The 20,395-nt window shown below is 17.3% G+C and overlaps 1 protein-coding gene across 2 annotated transcripts; it reads right to left on the bottom strand.

Annotated features, from left to right (window-relative positions):
- Window positions 1-18,705: 18,705 nt before the first annotated feature.
- Window positions 18,706-20,017, bottom strand: LOC725850 (cysteine-rich PDZ-binding protein). 2 transcript variants are annotated; one of them, XM_026446481.1, is made up of 2 exons: window positions 19,850-20,017; window positions 18,706-19,140 (listed from the first exon to the last, which is right to left on the bottom strand). In XM_026446481.1, the coding sequence occupies exon 2, from the start codon at window positions 19,112-19,114 to the stop codon at window positions 18,812-18,814; it is 303 nt and encodes a 100-aa protein (XP_026302266.1). In that variant the 5' UTR covers window positions 19,115-19,140; window positions 19,850-20,017; the 3' UTR covers window positions 18,706-18,811. The 2 variants fall into 2 exon arrangements, with proteins under 2 accessions (XP_026302266.1, XP_006572346.1); XM_006572283.3 differs by lacking the exon at window positions 19,850-20,017 and adding an exon at window positions 19,660-19,683 and having other exon boundaries at window positions 18,742-19,140.
- Window positions 20,018-20,395: the final 378 nt, after the last annotated feature.

Raw genomic sequence — 20,395 nt, 5'->3', positions numbered from 1 at the left:
GTAATATGCATATCTACCAGATAGAAGAAGTTAATAATATAAATAAAATGTGTAAAGTCTTTTTGATATATCATATTGACATAAATATTATTTAATACATTATGAAACATTATTTAACAATATTTTTTGCTATAGTAATATAAAAAAGATTTCATGTTTATCATATAATATGATATAAAATCAAATTTTTAAAACTTCAGATATATAAAATATCAATGACATAAAACATATGAGTCCAAAAATATGAGAATATAAACTGAATTCCTGAGATAATTTCAACATTTTCTTTTACAAAAATTTTTGTTACAATTTTGTTAACGAATTAATAAAAATTTGTTAGTCACAAAGCGCGTGGACAAATTCTTAGATTATCCAAAAACATCTTACGAATTCCTATATTTTTGAGATACTCTACATATCTCTACATCTGGGATATACATCTCTATACATATAATATATAAGAATTCTATTAATAAGTATTTATAAAATTCATATTATAAAAGATAGAAGATTATTAATATTTTATTTTCTTTCGATAAATTAATAAACGAAGCAAGTAATAAAAGTGTTTATTGATTTGAAATTTCACAGTATGTTTTTTATATAACATTGAAAAACTAAATCTGTTTCCAATGTACTTGGTTCAAATATTAAAAATCTAAAAGAAATGCAAATTCAGTCAAACCTGATGTATTTTTAATATATTAGCGTATTGCAAATAAGAGTCGATTAATTTTTTCATTTTTTATAAACTTTTTTTATAAAAATATCTATAATCCATTATGAAATCTATAAATTCAAAAAATCTAACATATAAAATAGAGAAATAGATATATGAAGATTGTTTATATCTCAATTTTTTAAAATTTATTTTAAAAAAATGAAATTTTATGTTGTAAAAAATGACATAATTTGAGCATTTACTATAACATAAAATATCCAATATATAATTTCACAAATATGTAAACAAATTGAAACAATTATTTTTCTTATGAAACAAAAAATATTTAAATGTACAAATTTTGTAAACATTTAATTTAAACATCTAAATCAAATTTCACAATTAATATTCCTGTGAATTTAATTTAATTTTAGCAAAGTCATCTAAAAGTAATAATGTTATAGAATAACGTCTTGACATTAATTATATAAAAATCAAAAATATATTTATTTAAAAAAGTAAATGTAATCTTGGTTTTTTAGAGAAAGAAGATTTTTTGACGATAATATTGGGTTGGCAACTAAATAATTGCGGATTTCACTCATAGATGGCTTCAGTTGAATTTTTAGGTTTGCTGGCGTAGTCCAAATGTAAAACATATTTTGTTATTTGATAGTTGGCAATTCAGCTATCAATCAATAAAAAAAGTTTTTTGATCGGTTGCGTAGTTTTCGTTTGGCGTTCGTTGAAAAATGAAAAATCAAAAGGAACATTATCGTCATATTTTGCTTTTTTATTTTCGCAAAGGGAAAAACGCATCGCAAGCTCACAAAAAGTTATATGCTGTTTATGGCAACCTTAAAAGAACGAAGCCTTAAAAGAACGGCAGTGTCAAAATTGGTTTGACAAATTTCGTTCTGGTGATTTTTCACTCAAAGACGAAAAACGCTCTAGTCATCCAATTGAAGTTGAATCAAAGCAATAATCAGATCGTCGGATTCGGATCGTCACAGTACAACTCGTGAGATTGCAGAGAAACTTCATGTATCACATACATGCATTGAAAACCACTTAAAACAACTTGGCTATGTTCAAAAACTCGATACATGGGTTCCTCACGAACTGAAAGAAAAGCATGTTAATGCATTTAACGCAATGCATTAACAGCTGCGATTTGCTAAAGAAATGTAATGAAAATGATCCATTTTTAAAACGACTGATAACTGGCGATGAAAAATGGGTTGTTTATCAAATGGGTTGTTTATTTTATAACAATATCAAGCGGAAAAGATCGTGGAGCAGGCCACGTGAACTAGCTCAAACAACATCAAAAGCTGGTATTCATCAAAAGAAGGTTTTGTTATCAATTTGGTGGGATTAGAAAGGAATTGTCTATTTTGAATTTTTATCACCCAACAGAACGATCAATTCTGTTGTTTACATTGAACAACTAACGAAATTAAACAATGCAGTTGAAGAAAAGCGGCCCGAATTGACAAATCAAAAAGGTGTTGTATTCCATCATGACAATGCAAGTCCACACACATCTTTGGTCACTCGGCAAAAATTATTGGAGCTTGGTTAGGATGTTTTGCCACATCCACCATATAGTCCTGACCTTGCACCATCTGATTATTTTTTGTTTCGATCTTTACAAAACTCCTTGAATGGTAAAAATTTCAATAATGATGATGATATCAAATCGTACCTGATTCAGTTTTTTGCTAATAAAAACCAGAAGTTTTATGAACATGGGATTATGATGTTGCCTGAAAGATGGCAAAAGGTCATTGATCAAAATGGGCAACATATTACAGAATAAAGTTATTTAGTTCCATGAAGAAATTGTCTTTGATTTTCTAAAAAAAATCCGCAATTACTTAGTTGCCAACCCAATAAATATTGCAATTTGTAGCTGAATAAATTAACTTTTATTTGAAATTTTTTTTTTTTTTACATTTTTATTAGAAATACTTCAAAAATTATACACATTATTATACTGAATCCATTTTTATATATATTAGATATTTGATTTTATGATATAAGATGTTATTAATTTAAAATATATGAATCATCATATGTTGGCATATATATATATATATATATATATATATATGTAATTATTATTAATGTATCTTTTATATCTTTTAGATATTTTATATCTTAGATTTATATATCTTTTAGAAATTTAGAATTTCTTTTAGAATTTTAACATTTACGTAAAATTTAATTTAAAATTATTTAAAATTTATAATTTAAAACAATTTTTTTATTTATTTTTTATTAACATTAATTATTATTTAATAGAAACTTACAGTTTAGGATTATAATAAAGTCTATTTCTTTTTTAAAATCCATTTAAAATACACGAACATTTATTTAGTCTATTTCTTTATATATCTTGTATTAAAAATAATGCTATCATACTTTTTATTTTTCAGAATGTTAAGAATAAATATATTCAATGTTAACGTATAATTATGAATTAAATATTAATAAATATAATAATTATCAAATAAACATATCAATTAATTTACATTTTATCTTATTTTAAATAAAATCATTAATGATAAAAATTATTTATATATTTTATTTATATATTTCAAATTTTTAAATATCAAATATATATAAAATAAATATTATTAAAGAATAATTGAAATTTCAATTTAGATAGATAATAAAATAAATTTTATTATTTATATAAACTTATATTTTACTCTTATTTATATATATTAGGTACATATATTGTATTTTTTTTATTTCTTTTTCTTATATATATAATAAAAAAAATATAATAATTCAATATAATAAAAAAAATTCTTCAATTTAATAAAAAAAAAAAGAAGAGAAAAAAATATTGTAATTTTTATTAAAATTATTATACATAAATTATACAAGTCTTATTCATAAGAATATATTCTAAAATCCATAAAAATTTGTTATGTTAAAAAAATTCAAATATATGAAATATATCAAAATTATTGATGCTTATTATTTTCTGTCTTATATAAAAAAGTAGAAATTATGAAATTATGAAATTATTTTTTATTTATGAAATTTATTTTATATTAATGAAATTATTTCATTTAAATTTTTAATAAATTTTTAATGAAATTTAAATATATTCAAATTTAATAAATTAATATTTGATAAATTTTTATTTTTCCCTAAAAGTAGTTTGATATTAATAGTTTTTTTTTACAATCTCTTTCTTCTTCAATAAAAAATAAAATATAAAGAAAAAATTACAATCATTATATACGCTCGTTTTTTAATAATCAAAAATATAAAATACAAAAAAAGAAAATTAATTATAATTATTAAAATTACATAAATTAAATTCTTAAAAAATAAAAATTATTAAATAATATTTATTTAAAAATTAACTAAAAAATGAAATTATTTTTTTACATAATTATTCTTTTTTTAGTATTTTGAAATATTTTTAACGCTAATTTTTAAAAATAAATATCATTAACATGAAATTAGTAAGAAATCAACACGGATTAATGGATTAATATTTTCTGACATTCCAATAAGGACTTGAGCTGAAATATTACAAAATTTTTATTAATAACTAATATAATTATTTTAATATAATTAATAATTAATATAATTATTAATAAAAATTAATCATATTAATTTATATTAATTATATATTGCAGATAGCATATTTTATATTATTTTTACATATATTATATAACATATATATAATATATAAGATATGATATATATAATACAAATATAAATATAAATATATACAAACATATATGTAATGCTTACATATTATATTTGATGTTCACAATGGATATGTTAACGTATTAATAACTATTATTAATTAATTAATAACATTATATTTTCAAATTATTTTGAGATTAATTTAAATTAAGTAATATTATAATAATATTTATTTAATATTTATTGTTGAATTATGTGAAACAGATGTATTGACTTTATATGATCAATTATATTTAGTTTATACTTGTTATGTCGTTATTGATCGTAATTTTGTTTCAATATACTCTTTCTGTATTTTTTAAATAACTGTAAATTAAAATTAGAGAATATTTTGCAAAATATAAAGCAATATTAGCTACACAATTTATATGATCAAAATCAATGATTATAATTATACATAAATCAAATGAATGATTTATTCCATTCATTTAAAAAATCTTATCACTAATGTTTTATATGAAATATATTTTATCAATATAGATTATTATCAATATTAATAACGTTTTGTTTGCTTGTATCTTGATCAATAGATTGTAGAAATAATGTTTCTTTTGGACAATGCTCAATCAATTCAGATTGATAACAATAATTATATTGTGAAACCTATTATATATTCATATGAATATATACCTATATATTCATTTTATTATATTTGCAAAAGTATTAAAATATATTATTTATAATTTTATGAAACTATACCAAAATATGCATAAAAAAATTTATTAATATTATATTACATTATATTATAATTATATTATAGAATATTGTTATGTTATATTACATTATATTATAATTAATATTATATTATATTATAATTATATTATGTTATCTTACGTTATATTATATTATATAATTATATTATATAATTATATTATATTATATTATATTATATTATGTTATATTACGTTATATTATAATTATATTATATTATATCATAATTATATTATGTTATATTATATATAAAATATATTTTTGTTTTTACATAATAATTAAAGCCATTATATGCATATATTGCATAAAAAATTTTTTAAAAATTCATTTTGAGTAATAATTAAAAAAACAGCTTTTCGCAATGCTCCAAATAATTCTATTCTCCAAAGAATTTCTATCAAATAGATTAAGATGTCATGGATCTATTTGAAATATAATTGCAAAATATTAATAATATTTTTTTATAACATTTTAAAATATCTACTAATCTTCATTCATTATCTTATTGCCAACTTCAACCATTTTTATTAATAATAATTTTTATTAATAATGATTTTACGACAAGAATTAAATTTTTTGTAAATAGTGAAGGAAATTTATTTTCAATTTTATTTCTTTCTAAAAATTTAATAAACTTGTTAAATATATATAAAGAATGATTTGTCTCTCTTTTAATTCTATGAAGATTTGATAAGTTTATTGACTAGTTTCAATTGCATTTCTTTTTCATTCTAATGGTATTTCCATCTTTAGTACTTCATGATAAATATTTTCAATACCAATTTTAAAACTGAATCGTGTAACTACAAATTCTATAATTCTGGACAAAATTCATGTTTGTTAATTTCTATTTCTTTTTTGTAAAAATTTAATTTACAATTTATAATTTACATAATAAATAATGATATTATTAAATAAATTAATTAAAATTTTTCAAAAATTTAATATGAAATAATTTAAAAAATTTAATATGAAATATATATTATTATATCATAAACCATAGAATTTATGTATTCTAGCATTTTTTGTTGAAATTCTTGTTCTCCTTTTGCATTTAATTTCATTTCAGACAAATCTTCTCCAATTGTAGTTCTTTTATTTTCTTGAACTCTAATCTTACCATTTTTTATTTTGGCAATATAAATTTTTTTTCTTATAATGAAATATTTTATATAAAATTATAAAAAATTCAATTAAATTATAATAAGAATTAAATAAAAGTAAATACAAATTCAATATATATTTCTTGTTAATATTAAACTTATAAAATATTTTAATAATGAAATACATGAATATATAATCTTTTAGAGTATTTGTTTAAATAACTAATCAAATTAAATTATTAAAAATCATTTAAAATTATATTTAAAAAAATAATTACATAAACTTTACTTTCTATTCTTGATTATATTTCGGATTCGCTGCAATATCTTTTAAACTCTTGAAAGTTTTATTATATCTTTATTGTTACTTTTTTCAGTCGAACATAAAATGCGTTTCTTGATGTATTTTATAAATTATTGATGCTGATCATGTGATTATTAATTTTTTCGAATTCAGTTTTTATAATACTTATAGTCTTTTAATATTTACTAATAGTAAACTTCAATTCGAAGAAACTAATATTTTCAAGTATTATATTTTAATTTTGAAATATATATATAAATATATATATTTATAAAGCAAAGTAAACTTTTATACATATGCATACTATATATTAAAATCTAAAAATAAACGATTTTAGATATTGCACAAATGGAATGTCTGAACTGATACTATTGCTTGAATGATCAGCTACTATCGTAAGACTGTATATTCGTTTAGATTTTGAGCTCCGAATGAACAAATGATGATATTTTAACTCTTTGCGACTAACTAATGATTCTAATTGTATTTTAATGTATGTAACGTCATCGAATTCTATCTGCCCGTTTCTATTTCTATATCAACTCAATTGAAGACTGTCGCGAGCCTTGGTTTTTCCTCCAATCTTTGCCTTTTAGAAAAAATACACACTGAAAGGGAGTTGGACCAATGATTGTGTTGGCAAATGGTTTCGAAGAATAAGCCCTTGCGAAGTCGCATCGCAATGTGTAGAGATCAGGATCTTTCCGTTTGTTTCCATGATAGTCCATCGAATGGTGTGCAAGTGTGGCTTGTGATGTGATTGTTGTGGTATCTTTGTTTAAATTAAAGATCTAAGAAAGCATTAGAAAAACCATGCCCATTTATAAATTATTGTCAGATTATTGAAGATACTCGAATTATTGAAAATAAAAGCCAGATTATTCGACCGCTTTACAAGCTTTGTCCTTACACTATGAATAAATATGAAGAAAATTTTATATAATTCTTAAATATGAATTAAAAAAATAAAATATAAGAATGATTTTAACATATTATATCATATAAAAATAAAAATATAATTAGAGAATGTCTTAGAGATAATAAAAATATACATTTCTTCACTGGTCTTAGACGAGTAATATAATATTTTACTTAAAAATTTATCAAAAATAAATCAAATTTGCAATTCTTTGTCTAGCCAATTTTTCATCTTTGCAATAATTTAAGAAAATGAAATAATTAATAGAAAAAAAAAATACATATTTTATTTTTTCAAATGTATTTTTAATATAATTAATTTAATTAGATTAAATTTAATTAAGTCAAATCAAGCATAATTTTCTGTAACTTCTTTTATAAATTTTGATATTTTGTAATATATTGATTTGTATGATTTTTCATATAAAATAGATTTATTATTTTATTACATTTATTTTATTATTATTATTATTATTTATTTATTTATTTATTTAGATTTATTATTTTCTTTTAAAAGAATTGAGGATGAATAATTTTCAAAAATATTATTTTGAATATCATTTGATAATTTTAATTTCAAATAATTTATTTTTTTTAATTTGCATTTGTTTTATCCATTCTTATAACTTTTTTTTACTTTAATCAATGTATTTCCGTTAAAGAATGATTAAAAATATAAATTATAAAAATATTGTTTTCTACTAAAAATATTTTTATGTATTTTGTTTTTTTGATATGATATGGTATCGTAGTATTTTATATGATATATGATATATAATGTTATTTAATGGAAGATATTAATTAATTACAAATTAATATAAACTCTAATTATTAATAAAATATATAAGATAATAAGATTAAAATACAAGGAAATATGATTAAAAAAAAATTACAATTGATTAAAAAGATTACAAAGATTTATTTGAAATTAAATTAAATGTGAAAAAAGCAAAAGTTTCATTAAAAAATTTTACAATAAAATTTATTACATAATGATATATAATATTTTATACTAAATTTTTTAAATAATTTTTTTGAAAAATGGTAACTAATTATTTAATAACATTAGTATATATTACAAATTTATATTTATATATGTAAATTGGCTCTGCAAAAGAAAAATAGTAATTAATAAATGTAGATTTTATTTAGTAAAATTTGCATTTGCATAATTTAGTGTTGAAAATGATATTGAAAATATATATCATGAAATGTTGAATCATTGAAATGAAAATATCATTAAGATTAAAAATAGATGGAATTAAAACTAAAATAATCAAATCTCTACACCATGTAGATTAAAGTAACTTTTTGCGTATATGAATTGATTAAATTTTTAGACTTAAAGAGAAATTTAAAGAAAGTGAAAGCAAAAAAGAAATAAAAACTTGCTAGCAATAATTTCATATAAATTGCTAAAATTAATAGAAATTGAAAAAAAAATAGATACTTTTAAATATTATGAAAAATGTCACTAATATTTCTAAATATTATTTATTATTTTAGATGAACTATTATAGAAATATCTGAATGAAGTTATAGAATAATGAGTATGCGAAGTTATAGCAAAGATTATAACTAATGTAAACCATTAAAAATTAATTATAATAAAATTAATATATTTAATTGGATAATTAAGCATTAATATAATATTATTGTATTAATTTTAATTTTTAAATGATATAAAAATAAACTTTTAATTAAATATGTCAAGATATGCACATCAAAAATCTTTTTTTTATATTTTTAGTAACTTTACTAGTTGTTATACTTGTTAACAGAATCAACAGACAGCATCGATCCAATGTTATTTATATTATCTATATAAAATATAAAAAATAAGAAAATATTAATAGCTTTATTCCAAATAGATAATTCCTTGACAAGTTATATTCTACTTCCATTATTAGTTTAAGAGTTTTTAATTTGATAAAAATAAATTTTATTTTAAATTAATTTGATAAAAAAAAACTATATCTATTATATTTAGAATAATTATGGAATTTTCAACGTAAATGGTAATTTTTTTTTTTTTTTTTGTTACAGTATTATCAATTCTCACAATTTTGAGAATAATGAGAAATTAAAAGAAAAAAATTAAGATAAAGATAAGATAACTTTTCGTAATAAGATTATTAAGCTAATGCTTAGCAATAATTAAAATCAGTTCATTTCTTTTTTTAAGAAGCAAACTTGAATTCAATAATAATATTCTATTAATATCCATTATAAGTTTATCAAAAAGTACTCAAAATTAAAATTGTTTATTTTCAAAAAATTTTGCAATTTCTCTAATTAACAATATTCTTACAATTTTGTTTGCATAGAATTTTTATGTGTCAAAGTATATATCGAATAAGATGTTTATCTTTTCTATTATTGTCTTCTATTTTTATAGAAGATTCTTATAGAAGAAAATCACGAATAAATCATTCAATCTGCAAAGAGAATGAGTTTCAATATCTTTCTTGCTCATGTCATAAAAACAATATAAATACATCATACAAGTTTTTTTATTAATGAAATTTTTAACATAAAAAAAATCTTACCCGAAAAGAAATGATTTCTGTTACATAAACTAATGAAAATAGATTGAAGCTATAATAAAAGCAAATAAATTAAAATTTAATATTTATTTGTTACATATAACTCTACATGTTTTTGAAATTATTTTACGTAATAATTATGATGAAATAGTGTATGAAAATTTCGAATCTTTATAACTTCGCCTTATTATTACATATCGAACTATAGTTATCAATGCATTGAATCAAATATAAAATAAAATCAAATTGCTTTCTATATGTATATAAGTAATATAATAAATTTTTCAGCTGTCATTTTTTAATAATTTTATATTTTACATTATATTTTAATAATAACAAATGAAAAAAATAATTTTTTTATATTCTTATACAGCTTTATTCCAATAATCTGTCCTCGACAATGTCAATTTGTATGATTATTTTGTCAATATCTCAAATAATTTATAATTTAAATTTATGATTAAAGATTTAGATTATATGGGAAACTAACAATTTAAAAAATAAAAAACAAAACAAAAATAAAAAACAAAAATAAAAACAATAAAAACCAACAAAAAAACGCTGCTTCGAAAACGATCACAATAACGTTTTCTAACACAAATTCATTGAATTATATAATAATATATAATAATATATCTTATCTCTCATTGAAAAATCGATTTTGATTAAAATTGAGGTTATATAAAAAAATTATTATTATGGTTAAATGTGATTTCGAAAAATATTCGGATGACTTCATTTTAGCATAAATTTTGAAATGTTAGCCGATTTTTCTTATTAAAAAGCGACGATTCTGATCAAAATTGATTTTTCAAAGCAAAATTCGATACAATTCGGCGAGATTAAGTTACAAAAAAATGTTATTCCGATTGTTTTCGAAGCTGCCGTTTTATTGTAAGAATGATTTTCTTGAAACTAGAACTTTGATCAAAATCGATCAAAGACAATTTTCAACTCAGCAAGTTTGGATTATTAAACATTGAGATTTTTTAAATTCATTTTTATATTTAAAAACTAATTTATATATTATATAAATATTATATATTATATATTATATATTATATATTATATATTATATATTATATATTATATATTATATATTATATATTATATATTATATATTATATATTATATATTATATATTATATATTATATATTATATATTATATATTATATATTATATATTATATATTATATATTATATATTATATATTATATATTATATATTATATATTATATATTATATATTATATATTATATATTATATATTATATATTATATATTATATATTATATATTATATATTATATATTATATATTTAATAATTCATTTTTATATCTAAAACTATATTTTTTGTTCATGTTGGAGCATTCCGATTTCATACTCTCATTGTTTTTTCAAGACTTAATTTTAATTTAATAATATGAAAACTAGTGGAAATAGCATTTGCTGAAGTGAGTATTGCTGGTTGATGAGTTACTATTTGTTATTCAATTGTTGATTTTTGTTTTTTCCATTATTTCAATATTTATTCAATTACTTTATTTTTTTCAATTATTTTAATTGGTGACTTTTGTTCTCTTAAAAATTAATTGAAAAACACGTTGACGATAATCATATATTCATATCCACCTCATATTTGGTAAATGTTCTTACTAGAATGTGTTCATTAATTACTATAGAGCAAAAGATATATCTTGAATTATATATATTTTATTGTTAAAAAATTTTTATTCAAAAATTGCTTCATCTGATATTATGAATCTTAGGAATTTCGTTATGATCGAATGATTTTCTTTGAATCTGGTGATAAAATGTTGCAATGCAATAATCAATAACGATTTTTTGAAAGCGGAATTTAGTTTAAGTCAATTATATATTATATATAATATATATAATATATATATATATAACTTTTGAACTACATTTTGATTTATATCTTTTCCCTAATATCTCTTTAAAGAAATTAATATTATAATATTATCTTTCAAAAGATATATCAGTTGATGAAATAAATATATATTTTTATTAAAAAAAAAATATTAATGTTCTCAATTTAATAATCTCAATTTTTTACTCAATGAAAAGTTTTTTAATTTAATTTAATTTTTTCTTACAAAATAGAAATTTAATTCTAATTTAATTTACAATTTCCATCGATTTTATCTAATATGTATTTGAATTATATTAAATTATAATTTTAAATTCTAATGATTAATTGAATAATAATTCAGTGAAGAAAATAATAATTAAATATGAAAATATTAAATGAATTGACTATGTTCAATTTTTATTTCCTTTTTTAATTGTAAATGTAATATAATATAGTCTAATATTTTTTAATTATATAATGATATAAAATAAATAATAAATATAAAATAAATAATTCAATAATTTTTAATTGTAAAATAAATTTACTTAACAGATATTAGAGTTTTATTTAAAAAAATTTATTGATTTTTATAATACAATAAGATTGATTAATTGTTTGAAAAATTTTGAAAATATATATCATCTGAATATCAAATCGGAGATGGCATAGAATTCAATATTAAAGATCAATTAATAAAATATACATTCTTAATCTTGAATTATAAATCTTTTAATTTTCACAATTTTGGCCTTATGTTCTTTTTATGAAAAAAAATAACAAATATAAAAAAATTTAATAAATAATTTTTGTATAATTTAAAAAAATAATATTTTACATAGAAAAAATTATAAATTTAAATCCAAATTAATTAATTAAAAAATTATTAACAAAAAGTTTAAATAAATACTAATAGTAATAGTAATATTGAATATGTTAATATGTTAATATAGTTATAGTAATATTGAATATTTATGAAAAATTAGTAATAAATATATATTTAAAAAAAAGCAAAAGATATTTATTATATAAAAGATATAAGAATATATTATATATGTATAAAAGAAATAATTCTTAAATTTCTTTTCTGAAATGTAATTCAATATTTATTAATTAAAAAATGATATTTTCTAAAACTTCGATCTATTTACATTATTTATTTATCTATTCTAATATTTATTTGCATTATTTTTAATTATGCGTAATTGTTTAAAAAAATTATTTAAAATAGAAAAAGAAAGAACTTAATTTAATATTAAAAATAATAATAATACAAGATAAATATATTTTTTATTATCAATATAATTCTTATAATATTAATAATTCTTTTTTTTTTCCGGAATATGATTTTAAATTTTAATTAATAATTTAAATTTTAAAAGAACTATAAGTTTTTTTTCATTTATTATCAATTGATATCTAAAAATTATTTTATTAATATTACATAATATTTAAATAATATTATTACATCTTATTTCAAATTTCTACCATTCTTTTAACTTGTATAATAGTTGTACTATTAATCTCATTAAAATTTTTTTATAAATATTTATTTTAAAACTATTTAAAATATTATTAAAAATATTTAAATTAAAAATATTTAATATAATAATATAATAAGGATATGTGGATATAGAAATTATGGGTCAAATTTAGATCAGGAATTTTTTTTGAGATAAAATCTTGAAACTTTAAGCACAGGTACATAAATATTAAATATATTTCATATTTTAATTATTTAATTTTTTAATTATATTTAATTAATCTAAATATAATAAATTTACATGCCATTTCGAAATACGAAATTTAATTCAAAAGCCGATATTATATTTTGATATCTTAAAAATAATAATAAATTTAATAATAAATTTTAATATATTTATATATTTTTTAAATTATTTTAATATATTTCATACATATATATAATTATATTTTTATACAATTACATGTTTTATTTGTAATATGTATTTACTATACAAACAAATATGAAATATTTTAATATGTTGTGAATATTAGTCCAGTGCGTTAGAATTACGATGACTGTAACTTAATAATATCAAAATTTATATCAAAGTTATATTATAGTCATATAACAAAAAATTTTGAACTATTCGTACATATATTCATAAAGATTTGTCATCCGCATAATATGCGATCATTACGGTTAATAAATCGAAGAAGACTGTACTATTAATGCAATATTTAACGTATCTAATTTTCATTACAAAATAATTGATTAATTATCAATTGATTTAAGGCATATTTGTTATAATAATAATATAATAATATCATTTAGTTATAATATTGTATCATAATAACGTATAACAGTATATCATATTCTCAAAGAGAATGCAACAAGTTATAGCAAAGAATGAATATATAGAATTTTATTTATCATAAAAAAACGATTCTTTTTAAATATCAATATTTTTTTAGAAATAATTCAAAATTATCTTCAATTTAATTACTAAATTACAAGTGATTAGCTAATCAGTACAACGAAATGAACGATGTGTTGATCCGATATAATGTATGTTTATTTTATAATTATATAATTATTTTTCAATAATAGTATTTATTTAATATTAATATTTAATTAATATATAAATTTATCAAAAATTAATTTGTTTATCAATGTTAAGGAAAAATATTCAGAAAATAATGATCTATTAGCATATTTCAAAAGTCAAATTGAATTTTCAATGAATAATTGATTTTATTTATTGGTGAATTATTTTTTAATTTAATATAAATTATAATTTATGATTTGATAATTTATATTTTTATTTCAAATATGTAATATTGATTGTTCATTTTAAAAAAATTTTGATATAAAAAAATATTAATTTTTTTATATTACAATTTTATCAATAATACAATAACAATTAATTGGACTTCGTTCATACTTGATGAGCGATATATCAATGCTATTCGACTATTAATTCGACTAAACAAATTTTTTGAATATTATATAAAAAAAAATAAATAAATATTGCGAATATAATTTTCAAATCAATTTCATCATGAAGATCACAATGAAGAATTTCTATGACCAAAAGTTTCTCAAATCTTATTCTGTTAACTTTTTTTTTGTAAAGAACTTTGAAAAAAGAAAATAAAATATAATTTAATCAATGATTGAAAATATCAAATAAAAATTTCAAAAAATGTGTAAACACTTATTTCACAATATTGTTTCTTCAGAAATAAATTAATTGTTGTATTAAAGTTAAGAAACAACAATTCAAATACTTATTTTAATTTCTAGATAGTAAATAAATAATTTCATTAATTATTACATTTAGAATATATTATATTTAGAAAGATCAATAATTTTTATTCAGAATTTATTTATCAATCAGAATATCAAATAATATAAAAAGTAAATATTTAAAAAATGAGTTTAAAATTTTTAAAATAACTCCACATAAAAAACATATACGTGATGAAATATAAAAACTATTTAAATTTTGTTTTATAATTTTTATAAAATTTTCTAATAATTATTTGAAATGATTAAATTAGCTAAGACTTAATAATAATAATAATAAAAATATAACAAATATCAAATATATAATTCTATTTTTATCTTTTTTATTTATTTATTTATTTTTATTAACTATTTATCAAATTTTATCAAACTCAAGCTATTTTAATTGTTTCATAAGTTTTGATTTTTTTTTAATATCAATTTTGAATAAAAAAGAATTAAAAATCCACTTATTTTCTTTTATTATAAATATTTTAATGATATTGTCAATATCATTTATTATATTATCAATATATTTTAATGATACATGTCGAATTATCAATATATCTTTATATTATTGTGTGAAGTTAACTTTAATAATATATAATAGTTATAAATCAATTCCTTAAATGTGGCTTCAATATCACCGATAAAGCGAAAATGGATTTTTCAAAATCTGTTAAATAAATATGAATATTTAAGAATTCACTAATTAATCATAAAAAAAAGTCAAAAGCCGATAAACAAAAACAATCTAGTTTTCAAAAAATTTATAAAATTAATTTATTATGAAACAAAATAAATTAATTGTTTTTGATTAAGATATATACAAAACTTACTATGTACTTCAAAATATCCAAATCTTTCACAATATATTTTGTTTTGTATCTTTATTTATGTATTCCAAAAAATATATTATAAATATTATAAATATTTAATAAAGTTGTTTTATTCTTCCAACGTACTTTCCCTTTGCACATTGTGCCCTTCCTACACATGATGATTTTTTTTCATTTTTACTCGAAACTAAATTGACATCAGCAAAAAAGAAACATTGAAATACGTAACGGAAACACTATTAAACTAAAACGATTCTGAAGAAATTTTGGAAGAAAAGATAAAAAAAAAAATTATGAGTTAATATCGAAATCGAATTAAGCATAAGATCTTCTATATATTTCAAAACAGTCTTATAAAAAAAGAATCAATGAAAATTCAAAGTTTTATTTTAAAATATTTTTAAATTTTCTCCACTATCAATTTACATTCTCAATTTCGTGAATTTTTATAAATATATAATAATATTATCGATATTTATCGATAATTATATTGATAATCATAGTTTTTTAGGTTAAATATATATATGTGTTATGATATAATACATAATTTTTAATTTCTATCTATTATAATGTTATTTTTCATGTAAGAAAGAATAAAAACAGAACAAATATTTTTCGTTATAATTTTTAAATTTTATTCATAATGAATTTTAGATTTTAACTCAAATTTGATACTTAAATATATTCAACTTTTGTGAATGTCCATTCCAATCCAATTTTTAATTTAATAGTTAAAATTTCTTTCAATACATATACACACAATTCTGATACCATTACAAAAATGATAGTTTTGGTAATATAATAAAATACTTGCTGATTTTAAGTTTATTAAATGTATTTCAAAATTTCAAACTATATGTATAAAAAAAAATAAAAAGAGTTCAGCAATGTTAAAAACATATTCTGTTATGAAAATTACAATAATTATTATATATATAATTACATTAATAGAATTAAGAAAAAACAAAACTAGCTAAAAAAGAAGGGAGAAATTTTTTAATATACTATTCATTACAGAACAGAAATCATTATTTAGTTAATGACAATGAATACCATTGAAGTAAAAAATATAGCTATTTTCTCTAGTAAGAGTTCTCATCTTTTCGAAAATAAATAGATCATTCATATAGATCATATAGATCAGCATTCAATAAATTTTAAAGTTTAAATTTGTTTAGATTCATTGTATGATTCATTTCAAAAAATGGTTATCAAAATGATTAAAAAATTAGTTTATTATCAAAAATCATTAAAAAATTTGAATCAATTTGATTTATTGTATCATAAATATCCGCTGAGATTTATGAAAATATAAAAAATATAAAAAAAATATAAATACAAAAAGTAATAGTTATGATTTAATATATTATTATAAAGTAATGAAATTTATCAGAATCAAATAACATTTATCTAACGACATGTTTTAACTATTAACTATACTATACAATATAAATTTAATTAACAATAAGCATAAAATAAAAGAAAATAATAGAAAGTTTACTAAAATTTAATGACATTTAATCATCAATTAATTATTGAAAGTAGTACTAATAATTAGTACTAATAGTAATAATAGTTAATTGTAGTAATGTAAATAAAAATACATCTAACGTATTTTTTATGTGATCGAATTTTGACCTTATATATTCTATAGATTAAAATTTTATGTAAACATATTATTGAAAGTATTATAATAATAAATTAATAATAAGTTAATTATAATAAATAAAGTTAAAGAATTATAATAATAAATTATTATTAAAATATAAAATTAGTGATAAATAATGTATTATTTAAGAAAATTAAAATAGCAATATAAATGTAATAATTATTACAAGATGTCATAATATTTCTAAATACAATTTCTGCAATCTCAAAATATTCATTATTCTTGTCAATATAAAATTGAAAGTAATAAAAAATTAAATTCAAAACTCTAAAATTTTTTTGATTTTATTTTATTTTAACAAAAAAATCTTAAGCATTTGAAGTAAAGTTACTACTGTAAAAATATTATAACATCTTCTAATGGTTATTACAAATATTGTTGATTTTAACCTATACAGAATATACAAATTTTGTCTAAAAAAAACTGGGGTAAAATGTCAAATAAAATTTATAATTTTAAAATATTTAATATTATTAATTCGTTTATTTATATATTCATTTTAAGTAAAATTAAATAAAAATCTAATATATATTTTTAAATAAAAAAAAAGCTATTGTATAAACAATTCAAAAATATATTTATATATATAAATATATATATAAGTATTCATTTTTATCTTATATTTAAATAAATTATATTATTTATTTTACATTTAAAAATTTTAATAATTTGTATTTTTTTAAAATGAATATATTCAATTTTTATTATTGTATTATTAAAGAATACTTTCTAAATGATAGTTAAGATTATTAATATTTTATAATAATATATTAATATATTACATTATCTATTTAAGTAATACATTTTAATCAGTCAGATATTTTTTTTCTTAGAGCATTTTTTATTTTATTAAATACAATATAAGATATAATTTCTTAAATTATATTTAAAAAATAAAATTCAATTGATTTTTTTAAAATAATTTACCAACTATTATTATTTTTAAATATTAAATTATTTTAATAAAAAGTTTTTAAAATATAAAGTTAAACTCTAAATAATAAATTTAGTTTTACAAAAAAAAAATTCGTTATAATATTTATACATCATATACATTTTATTAAAATCACAAAAATATACTTATTTATTATTATTTAGTATTTAATATTATTGAATTAATAAAATATGTTTGCTTAAATGAAATTAATTCTTTTAAATTAAATTAATTCTATAGTTGATATAACATAATAAGAAATGAATTTCTATGTAGCAGATTGTTTATAATTTTTTGTACTCATTAATTTTTTACCACACATTGCACATATAGCTTTCTTATATGCACATGATTGACAATAATGAGATCCAACTTGATGTACTTTCTGCCTACATATTCTGCATGTCTCAAAAGTAGTAGTATAAGGATTAAATCTTGCTTTTCCTGCAGAAAGTGCTTTATTTTCTCCAACTTTACGTCCTCCACTTTCTACTGTATTTCTTGCACCATTTTTCCAAGGATCTGGAGTTATGACTTTTCCTAATTTCTTTTCACACTTTTCACAAACCATTTTGTGTTGAATATGAAATTTTTATTCTAGAATAATATGTAAAATAAAATTTTTATGTGACTTTTATATTATAGATATAATGTTAATGCTTTGTATCTTAACTATAAGACTAAATATCAATGGTTATTTTACAAATAATTTAATTTTATGTAAAATGAATAAAAAAAATAATAACTTATATTTATTTATATTATGATAGTATATTATTTTAGAAATTAGATTGACTTATAATATATATGATATAAAATATAAAATAATATAAAATATATAATAATATAATATAAAATTTTTAAATATTTATTGGAATAATAATGAATAGATAAATAGAATTCTAAGTTAAAATATAAAACATTAGTATAAAACGATATGAAAAAATTTGCATTTGTAATAATTATAAACAAAATATATTGAAATAAACTATTAATAGTATATTAATAGTATAACTATTAATATTATATAAATATTATATAAATTAATTAATTTTTAATATTTTAAGAGAATTATAAAGGAATAAAAAATATTTATAAATTTTACTTATTTCATACTTTTAAATCAAAATATCAATTAATAAAATCGAAACATTTTTTATATATTTTTAAAATTTTGTTTATCATCTTCATTTTTAAAGTAATAATCAATTATTAATTATACATATTTTATACATGTGATTACTTTTTTGTTTAAACAATAATTAGTAAAATATTAAAATAATTAATAAAAAAAAAAATACTTAACCTATTAAATATTATAGTTTCGTAACACCCACAATTAATATTTATAAACTTAATAATATATCACTAATACTTATATAGACAATGTTTCAATTTCTGATTTATTTAATATTATATTTAATATTAATAAAAATTATATATCAAGAAATATATATTATGCATATACACACACACACACATATATATATATATGTGTACATATAAAAGTACTTCTTTTAATAGCTATTTTATATTTCTTAATGTAAGAGAATTCAAATTATATTTTATAGTAGAAATTTTATGATATTTACAGAAATATTTTTACCTATGATATAATTAATTTATTACTAGATTTATAGTATTATTATATTTACATATAAAAAATATCCAAAAAAACAAAGACTAAAAATAAACATAATTAAAAAAATTATAAAAATAATATTTTGATTTTAAATATATATATATATATATATATATATATATATATATATATATATATATATATATATATATTATATATTATATTTATATTATATTTTACATTTTAAACATACATAATATATTAAATATA

The sequence above is a fragment of the Apis mellifera genome, linkage group LG2 (genome assembly GCF_003254395.2).
Source record: "Apis mellifera strain DH4 linkage group LG2, Amel_HAv3.1, whole genome shotgun sequence".
NCBI classification, from domain to species: domain Eukaryota; kingdom Metazoa; phylum Arthropoda; class Insecta; order Hymenoptera; family Apidae; genus Apis; species Apis mellifera.
The sequence above is the reverse complement of the archived record's forward strand: the minus strand, read 5'-3'. Positions and strand labels throughout refer to the sequence as shown.

Coding starts and splice junctions, on each gene's coding strand:
- LOC725850 (XM_026446481.1), bottom strand. CDS start 19,114: ATGGTTTGTGAAAAGTGTGAAAAGAAATTAGGAAAAGTCATAACTCCA.